This window comes from Phaethon lepturus, unplaced genomic scaffold, assembly GCF_000687285.1.
Source record: "Phaethon lepturus isolate BGI_N335 unplaced genomic scaffold, ASM68728v1 scaffold41864, whole genome shotgun sequence".
Classification (NCBI taxonomy): domain Eukaryota; kingdom Metazoa; phylum Chordata; class Aves; order Phaethontiformes; family Phaethontidae; genus Phaethon; species Phaethon lepturus.
In genome coordinates this window covers 9910-20277 of record NW_010533261.1, presented here as the reverse complement: position 1 = coordinate 20277, position 10368 = coordinate 9910, and the positions used below count along the sequence as shown (strand labels likewise).

General features: G+C 38.2%; 1 protein-coding gene across 1 annotated transcript; it reads left to right on the top strand.

Moving 5' to 3' along the window:
* The first annotated feature begins 958 nt into the window (after positions 1-958).
* TYW5 (tRNA-yW synthesizing protein 5) lies at positions 959-9103 on the top strand. The gene is made up of 7 exons (XM_010285126.1): positions 959-1107; positions 3821-3890; positions 4782-4826; positions 5343-5480; positions 6384-6471; positions 7003-7119; positions 8724-9103. The coding sequence occupies exons 1-7, from the start codon at positions 977-979 to the stop codon at positions 8978-8980; spliced, it is 846 nt and encodes a 281-aa protein (XP_010283428.1). The 5' UTR covers positions 959-976; the 3' UTR covers positions 8981-9103.
* Positions 9104-10368: the final 1265 nt, after the last annotated feature.

The window sequence follows — 10368 nt, the reverse complement described above, 5'->3', positions numbered from 1 at the left end:
CGGTTCCGCTTCTCTCGCCTCGGCCCCGGCCTCGCTCCGCAGCCGCGCGGGGGAGGGTGGGCTTCAACGGCCGCGGTGGACCTGGGGCAGCCGCCCGACCCGGCTTCGCGTACGCTGAGTGTTGTGAGGGGTGACCCCGCTGGAGCGGGCTGGACCTGCACAGGGAGACAAGGGATGGGAGAAGATTTCCTGTGACACCTCCTCAGCTGGCAGACGTGGCGCTGGCAACCGCAGGTGTTGGTTTTATGTATTTCTTGAGAGGTGTCATGAGCCATTAAATAGAACGTGAGTTTAGGAGCAAGGAGCTTCTACACGCAAATCCCTTCTGAGCTGCTGGAAAACTCTGACAGCTGACCTCTCTGTGAGTTAATTTTCTTTAACAGTGGCTAAAAAATCATGTAACTGCTGTTTTTGTTGTTTTGTCATCGCTGCTTCCTTTTTTCTCCAAAGTCCTGATTCAAAGCAAAATTGTCTTTCTACCGATTTTTTGGTGCACACTGGATCAAACCTGTTCGTGGTTGTCAGCATCAAGGAGCCTTAATATAGGTGGAAAGAGCTTCTTTCATGAGAACATATAGCACCACCATAGCTCACAGGCTACCCCTTAACTTTATGGCCTGTTTTCTGCTAAGCTCTGAATAGAATGTCTAAAGCTATTCCCTAGTCTGGCTACATTCCTTAATGGCCCCGGCACAAGGTGAGAGTTAAAATTGTCTTTGCCTCTTCATATCCCTCCGTACCCTGGTAGGAAAGATAGAGAAACAGTCCCACAATATACTGCATTTCGTTTCAACATTCAGCATTCTGATTCACTTCGTTCAGTTGTGACTTTGTGTAGCAGGTCCTGGTATTCAACTGACTTGTTTGCATGTACTTAGTTTGAAAAACTAATTCTGATTTTTTCCACAGGATGCTACAATCGTTTAACCTTTGCATTTTTTTTATTCCTTAGAGAAAGCCAGTAGTGCTGAAAGGAATGGAACTGGGCACTTGCACAACCAAATGGACAGTAGATTACTTGAGCCAAGCTGAAGGATCTAAAGAAGTAAAGATTCATGTGTCTGTAGTGCCACAGATGGATTTCCTCAGTAAGAACTTTGTGTATAGGTACTTCATTCCAAGGCCTCTTTATTTAAATCGATGTGCTTATAATTTTCAGATATACAGTGTATCTGTTTGAAGCTGAGGGTAAGACTGTGAAGATAGTTTGTGAAAAATTTAAATTACATATCAAAGTGCTGTCCTTTGTTTCCCCCTCTTCATTCCACAAATATCTCAACACCCTGAATAAATACTACAGGTTAAAGGGGCCAAATAGGGCCTTAAAAGTGATGGCTTGAAGATGTGTTGTAAAGGTATTTCAACAGAGCAATCTTGTAGGAAATTTGAGCATGGCATTTGCTGGCATTAATAAAAAAAAATCAAACCAAAAAACCCTTGATACTAGGTGATGTGCTATTTTGTTCTAATAATATAATTATTTTCAGTGTTACCGAATAGTGCTAGTTTCTGACTCACTATGTGTCTGAACCTCTTAGAATGCTGGCAATGTGGCAGGCATGCTATTCCACTCTAGAGGGATGTTACTAGTTAAAACTAAGCTCCTTTCAGAGTTAGCACATGCAGTTCTCAGAATGTTCAAATTACTGGATACCACACGTTTCACCAGCTCTTTAATCTTGATGTGGGTTACATAAACTCTTGATCTCCTCTGAAATTCTCTCTTACTGTAAGTTCATACACAGCTGATCCAGCGTGCTAGTTTTAGCATGTTTGTAGACAGCCATATGGAGGTGCTCTGGATGGTGCTTCATTATAGCAGGCATTAGGGCTTTCACCTACTTCACTTGAAATTCAGGAAGCTTTGACCCTTTCCACAGCAAGCCCCTCATTCTAATACGAAGGGAGAATAAGTAGAACAAAAAGAATAGGAACACTGAGGACTTAACGCACAGTTCCATGATTTTAAACTGATGCACGTGAGTAGTCCTGCAGTCCTGTTGTACGTTGCATGCTCCTACCCTGTCTTTGTGTTGGTTCTGGAACTCATTCAGCCACGTTGTGAAGTGCTGCAGAAATGTGAATGTTTTTCTGCTGTTTTAGCTTTGCTAGCAGGTTCACCATGAGGTCAGATGAGTGCCAGTGCTAGTGTAAGGGAGGAGATGGGATGATTAGGGTAGACAGCAAGGGCAGAACTGTGGCAGCACCAGCATGCATCAGTTTAAGTTGTTGTGGAGCTGTGCTCTCAATTTCCTTCAGCAGAAAATGTAAATGGGTGTGATACAACAGTTCAGCTGAAGTCAGAGGGTTGGGTTTTGTTTGTTTTTCCATTGACTTCAGTGGTTGTTGCATTTGACTATTACAAACAAGCCTAAAATGTTTAAAGAAGTGGTCTAAATACTGTCAGATGCAGGTCACATTCTGGTAGAAGGGATAACAGGATCACAAAAAATTTTACTTGAGGATAGTTTCTTCTTGATCCTGGGTACTTGGTGGCTGCTCTGAAATTTGATGTTTACATGCAATATCTTCATTATCCAGTGACACTTAATGTGAGATGGTGAGTTGAATGAATATAACATTGCATTCATAACATAATATTCATAATAATGAATACGTGTCCTATTACTACTTGTGCTTGGTTTGCCATTCAGCTATCAACTGATGCCAAAATCTGTAATCCTTATGAAAAGCTCATGTTATTTAAATAAATATGTAACACTGTTATTGACTTCAGAGGGACAGAATCTAATGCCTGAATTAATGAATTTAATAAATTTGAGGAACACTGTAAAGAAACACTTGAAAATACCAAGATTCCTGTGTTTTGCTTAGTTGAGGAAGCACATATTTAAAAAAAAACAAGATAAACGAAATAAATTTTATAGATCTACAAATGAAGATAGGTATCTCTGTTCACGCACAAATTCAGAGCAGAAAATGCATAGATATAACCATATGTATATCAACTGCAGTAGTTCTCTTGATGCTGAGCTTTTCTGCAAATTTATAAAAATATACAGTAAACAAGCCTAAAAATGACACACTGTTAGAAAAATAGTCTAAGCAAGTATTGTCAAGTGTTGGCCACAGTTTGAGTCTAATCTGACTGTGAAGAAATTTCTTGCCCTGTAACTCAAACTATTCAGACCTCTTAAGCTCAAGAGAGGATCTTATCAAAGTATATAAATAGCTGATGGAGGGAATAAAGAAGACAGAGCAGGATTTTTCTCAGTGGCTCATGGTGACAGGACAAGAAGCAATGGGCACAAGCTGAAATCCAGAATATTCTATTAACCTTTTTAAACTGCAACACACCCCATCCTTCCAGTCCCCCATCTTTTACAGTGAGGATGGTCAAACAATGGAACAGGCTGCCCAGAGGGGTTATGGAGTCTCCATCCCTGGAGATATGTAAAACCCAACTGGACACTGTCCTGGGGAATCTGCTGTAGCTGGCCCTGCTCTTGGCAAGGGGATCAGACTGGAGGATCTCCAGAGGTGCCTTCCAGCCTCAGTAATTACATGATCGTGTTTGGATCTACAGTGGGACAATTTACTAAAGCAAAGAGGTTTGCAAGTGTAGGATTTCTGTCTTGATAGAACTCTTCAAACATCCACTGCAAAAACTGATTATTCACCATGTTAAAAAAAACAAAAAGCAGCAGCATACTGCATCTTCAGTTATACTAGATATGGTAAGAGAGCTTATGAATTTAAATCTGGCATTTAGACCATGTGTTGTTACTTTGATTCATTGTATAAATTGAAATATTTATATTTAATATAAAATTTAAATATTTCTATGTTTACATTTCAGAACTCTGCCTTTTGATGTATTTGTACGAAGAGCAGCTGAAGTCAAACACAAGGAGTACTTTCTTTCTGAGGTAATTTTCTTAGTGTCACAGTTTCTTCTGTCAGTTATTTTGCCAGTATATGGAGGGGAAAATGATGACTTGTAATTTAAAGTCTTATTCCAGTGAAGCACTCGATCTTAGACTTAACTGTTTTGTGTGGCTTGGAGCAAGGGAAAATGTGTGGGCAGAAGTAATTTTTCTCTGAAGTTGTTTTGTATGTGTACAGTGTGGTTAACTTCAGTGGTGCTGTTTCTGTTAACAAAAACTGCTTACATGAGCAAAAATTCCAGCACAAAATTGAAAAATCAAACCTTGCTTTGGAATAATAACTGTATCATTTATGTGTTTTGCAAGGAAATGTCATGAAGATGTTTTAGTTTGATGACGTCTGCTATCAAAATACAAATACAGATTTATTGTAACATAATTTGTGAGTAGTAAATGTGTGGCTATCTTTATGTATCAGTGTTCAAACTAGGGATTTTTCAGATAACTGTGATTAGGAAGCAAACAGTTTTGAATGTAGACATGCTTTTCACTTTTTATGCTACATCGGATGCTCTAAGTTTTGAAGCCAATTGAAATAGCTTCCTGCATCAGTGTTGTGAAGAACTTAAGTTATAACCTGCGTTTGCTTTGAGTCCATTCAGTCACAGCAATGCTGAAGCAGTTGACAAGTCTCCCCGGTCTTCACTCTTCTACTATGTTAACGTATTTTTCCTACGTCTTGAGATGAACAGCAGGGAGGAGTAGAGTAAAGGCAGTATAACAAAGTAGCTGAATTTGTAAATGCCGTTTATTCGTACCATATTTTAATGAAGCCCTGCATTAGATTAATGAGAAAATACAGGCTCTTAGTTTGTGTTTGTAATTCTTATTAAAAAAAAACACAAAACAATTCTCTTTTTGTGTTCTTTTCAGGATGAAAAGTACTATTTGCGATCAGTGGGTGAAGATGCTAGGAAGGTGAGTTACTTGAGATTACAGTTCTAGTATTGTGAAGTTTAGGAGTATTTTAAAAAGCCTGATGTCATCCACTGGCTGTGCAGTACAGGCATACAACTTGTTTATGGTCACTTGGCCTGTGAATCTGACTGGATTTAGGTCAGAATATTTAAACCTAAGTGTCTAAAATAGTTGCTGTTATACAAGAGCTTAGCTCATCACTGAAGAATACATTTCTCACCTCCCATTCTTTAGCTTTTGGTGTGAACTAATATAAAAGGATTTCTGATGATCTCTTGCTTCTTCAGCATGATTTCCAGTAGTTGCAGTTCAAAGCAGCTCCCTGACTGTTCTTTTTAATATTGCTAACCAAGTCAACGCTGAAAGAGCGACCTCCAAAAAACATTGCTATTTTCAGCTACTTGCCAGTGCTGAATTTCTAGTGCCATGTTCAGATGTTGGGAAATGATAGTGAAGTGCTCCCTTATTTTAGTGTGCATATATGGTTCTTTAAGAGTTATGTCCCTTTTGTTTCAGGATATTGCAGATATCAGAAAGCAGTTTCCTATTTTGGCAGAAGATGTTCAGATTCCAGAGTATTTTGAGAAGGAACAGTTTTTCTCTAGCGTCTTCCGCATCAGCTCAGCTGGATTACAGTTATGGACACATTATGATGTAGGTAATACATGTGTTCAGCATAAAATGTTGCAGATGGCATTACGAAGTTGAGATAATAAGGTGCAAATATCTGACAAAGATCTGTTAATGACAAACTTCACATATTTCAAAATAATGAAATGTATTGCATTCAGTGGTACAGTGAATTTTAAATAGATGTATTTTGTGGGCATAATATCTTACCGGTTTTACGTCTTATTCCATACTTGTAAGAGTAAATGATGTTTGGTTCCCCCCCCCCCTGTTTTTTTTACCATTTTAAGTTTCAGTTAAAAATCTGCAACATAGTAACCTTCAACATTTTAATCTTCAAGATTACCTTAATTTTTTTTATTCTAATGGCCAGATGGTTGGTAATTGTACAACGATTTGGGTGGTCTGTTGCTGCAATGCAATAGATTCCAAATAAGATTGTCGTCTAAAATAACACAGTGTAATTCTGAATAAATTCAATAGCTTTTTGCATTATAATTAGGAAAAAGAATCCTTTATCAATAGGAAGTCAGCAAAATGAGGCAGAGGTAACACTGAAAAAGAAAAGGGATCCCAAATATATTTTGTATTATATTTTGCTGGTTTATATGTCTAAAGTATAGTATGTCTTTGAGTTTTAAGATGGAAGAACTCGATTCCTATGTAAGGAAAAACACAAAGTTGTTGGAAAGCTATATCATGTTTCCAAATATACTATTTGTCAAGAATGTGCAGCTAAGGGGATAAAGTAACACACATTCTTGACTTTTTTAGATCAACTGTATGTGGAAGCTCTTTTAGCTAATTCTTAACATACGAAGGTTTTAATAATTCCCTCTTTTAAGCTGATGATATTTTAGACTAGTTGCAGGATATGTACTCATTCTTAACTCTTAGCTGACATCTCTCTTACTATGTTTATTCCAGGTAATGGATAACTTCTTAATCCAAGTAACAGGGAAAAAACGAGTTGTTTTATATAGTCCTCGAGATGCACCATATTTATATTTATCAGGTATGCATGTCACATACGTCTAGTTCAGAGTTTGGTGATCACAGTTGCCTTTCCAGCTCACAAGTGTTGCACTGTAGGAAAAAATCACTAATAGACAGCTTGATATAAAAGAAGTCATTTGGTCCCATAATTCTGATGTTGTTTGCTTTAGTCAAAGCTAATAATTTTAGTGGGGCAGGTTAGGAAATTTGCAAAGGAGCACAGCAGGTTTGCTGCGTTCTGTTTTCAGCACCTAACTGTGGAGGAATACAGTGCTCTGTCTGTACTCGAAATGGCGTTTTAAATGTCAAGGAAAATGTCTTTTAGTGTTAATAATGTTGCAGTTATAGGAGAAATATAGACAACAGGAGAACATGTCCCTTCCGTAAATAAAGAGTACTATCAGGTTTGCCTGTTTTTTAGAAGAGTTGCAGAACAATAAACCAGTACTAAAGTTGATTCAAGAACTGCCGTTTCCAGCAATGTGATAATGCTTTGTTACTGTTTGGAAGACTAGGAACATTTAGTCATTACTTCTGAAAACTTTCCTAGGTACTAAATCAGAGGTGCTGGATGTGGATAACCCAGACATAGAGAAATATCCCCTTTTTGTGAAAGCCACGCGCTATCAATGTTTTCTGGAAGCAGGAGATGTGTTATTTATTCCAGGTAAGTAACAAATAGTTCCTGACCATGTTCTGTTTTTAAATAGTTCTGTTTGTAATTTCTCATTTCTAGGGATGGTAAGAGGTTACACTAAAGCATTTCTGTGTTATAAGTAGGAGCATCTAAAGACATTGGCAAAACTTGTCTACTTCCAACTGTACTAATTAGCCTAATAAAAGATATTATTATATCTACCAACAAATCATGCCTTCCCATTTCTGTTCTTCTGTAGCTCTGGCACTTAAGAACTGTGAGGCACGTGATTTCATGAGAATTATGGATGGTAGAGTTATTGGAACTTCTAGAAATTTATAATCACCTTTGGGGAATGGAATGACAAGTCCTAATCATTTTTCTGCACAAGCAGAAAATATAAAGCTGCTTCCTGGGCAGAGATGACAATTCTGGTGATAAGAGCAAGGCCTTTGAACTACTCCTATTGAACTATTCCTACTTGTTATTAATTTTTTATTTTAACTCATCAGGAGCTTGTGGCAGATACTTACTCTGTTGCTTTTCATATTATCTGGGCAATACAAACAGGCCAGTAAACAAGAAGGCAGTAGGTTTTTAGGAAGATTTAAAATAGATTCTTAGCCTTGGACTAGTCACTTAATTTTGAACTTACCATTTGTGTTTCTTCCTAATGAAACTTTCAGTTACAGTTAATGGAAGGTATGTCACACTGTTGCTAATGTCAGCATACATAATTTCTGTTTTGTTCTGTGCAGTACAAATACTAGTTTGTCTTTGCCAGTAGGTGTGCTGGTCCAAACTTAAGACACACTCAGCACTCTTACAAGTGACTGGGGAGTATAGGGATTTTTGAGTCCAGAGAACGGTGCTAGCTTTGTCAGCATTCTGGAATGCATAGAACTGAAAAAGGAGATGTTCTTTGAGAAATGTGTGTGGTTATGGAGAAGGTACAAGCAGCCCCTCTTCCTAACCTGAAAGAAACTTCTTGTTCATTTCTCAGAATAAGCTTTTCTGTGTCTTCACATACAAGCAACTAAGCCGCAATAAGCACGGCATTCAGTCTTTTAGCTTAAAACTGAAATAGGGTAAATATACCATATTAAACTTATTTTAAAAATGTACTTGAAGCAAAAATGTCTTTGCTTCTTTACTGCAGCCATTATGATTCAATTGAAAAGCCTTGTGACTTTACCATGAAAAGATCAGCAACTTGCATGGGGGACCTGGCTGACACTGGTGGTTTACATTAACACTTGGACAATCTGTGCAAGGTTAGGGACTAAATCTATGAAAATACATGTCTGCATTCAGAGTAGAGATGAGTGAGGTGGACAGGGAATATGTCTTATTTTCATCCTACACATGCTTATCATTTGCTTACATTTGAGTATCTTTTTATACGTCAGCAATTGTTACTTTTGCATGAAGTTATGGATCGATGCAAATGTCTTGAAGAAGTTCTTCCATGTGGTACAATGCAATATATTCATCCCTGAATATCAATAAATAAAAAATACAACAGTTGAAGCTTTTCCTCAACTAGATTTAGTTTGGGCAATTCTGACACTTGTTATGAGTCTCATGGAAGTTTCAGATAGTAATTTTAATTTTAGACATTCTTCTTTCTATAGCTTTGTGGTTCCACAATGTAATTTCTGAGGAATTTGGAGTGGCACTGAATGTCTTTTGGAAGCACCTTCCGGCTGAGTCCTATGATAAGAGTGACACTTATGGAAATAAAGATCCCACGGCAGCCTCTAGAGCTATACAGATCCTGGACAGGGCCTTGAAAACACTTGAAGAACTACCTGAGGAATATAGGGATTTTTATGCTCGGAGAATGGTATTACGCATCCAAGAAAAAGCGTATAGGAATGATTATGGATAAAATAACACATCGTAATTCGTCAAGCTCCTGTCAAAGCAGAGAATCGCATGTTAAGTCGAAACTGTCCATGCACATACACTTCCTGTAAGACTAATAAAAACTGTGTTGATAAACTTTGTTATATATGAATGTTTATCTGTAGATTTTTTTTCCTTGGTTTTTTTTTTTATGTGCAGTGAGTGCACAGTCTGCTTGATCTGGAGATGGTCTCTCTTCTACAACAAGGCATACATTTACAGCACCTACACTTACAACTCTACTTTTTTGGAGTGTTCTACTTAAATTTTTCTGAACACAAGTTTTGGTATCTGAGCTCGGCTGACAGCATGTATGCTGAGAAATAACAGCACATCTTTCTGAATGCCACCTCATTTACTGAAGTAGGAAAACCATAGTGGTTTCTGAGGAGGTCCAAGAAAGCCATCAGTGGTGGTTCCAACGGTCAGGGTTTCTTTTTGAAGAATAGCCTGGTACTAAGTGTGGGGAATTTCTGCTCCCCCTTGTGGTGAAACTGAGAGTGGGCATGGGGAAAAAGCAAAAGCTAATCGTGCAAGGTTAAGCTTAGAATTGTGCAGCAGCTTGACTGCAAGGTAAATGATTTACCCCTTTCCTAGCTGAATAAGGTATTGTGCAGGAAACCTCGTTTGTCGCTGCCCCAGTGCAGTCGGGCAGTATTGCTCTTTCTGCAGCTGTGAAATGCTTTCAACTAATGTGCCCACAAATCCATCCAGCTACAGTCCGAGAATCTGAAACAAAGGTCATAGTTTTGGAGTAGATGTAGAATCTATTGGCAGCGGTGTTTGAGATTCATTATGTTACCATATGAAAGGGGGTTGCATTGCACTGTTTGGGATGGAGCCTGTTGTAGAGGCATTGTAGATGGTTACTTTTCATCAGATTACAGTGCTTACAAAAGCCTTGTGAAGTAAAGATCTCACAGAAAAGATAGGTTGTCATTGTCCCTTCGAAATCCCTCTGATGTTATTACTTGTGCTATTTGGGGAATGCCGCATTTATCTGACTTTGTTACTTCTAGCAGTGTTTTTTGAGAACTGTATTGTCAAAAGCTCTTAGATGAAATAGATATGTAGTGTTAATTAAGTAAGTGCTGGAAAAAACTTTCTCCAGAAGAGCAAGAGATTGCAACACCATGCAGATTATTCTTCTAAAGCTGTGCTTCTTGGCAGTTCAACACAGTGAAAGTAGTCTGCTACCATGTGAATGGGCACCCAGCCATCTTAATGAATAGGCATGAATGGAACCAGCCAAGCGATTCTGATGGGCATCATTGTATGTTCTGAGGGTAGAATTTAAATTCGGGATCACAAATAGCTCTCCCAAAATTTTTGTTCAAAAAATGAACAAGGATTGCTTGTGCATACTGCTGA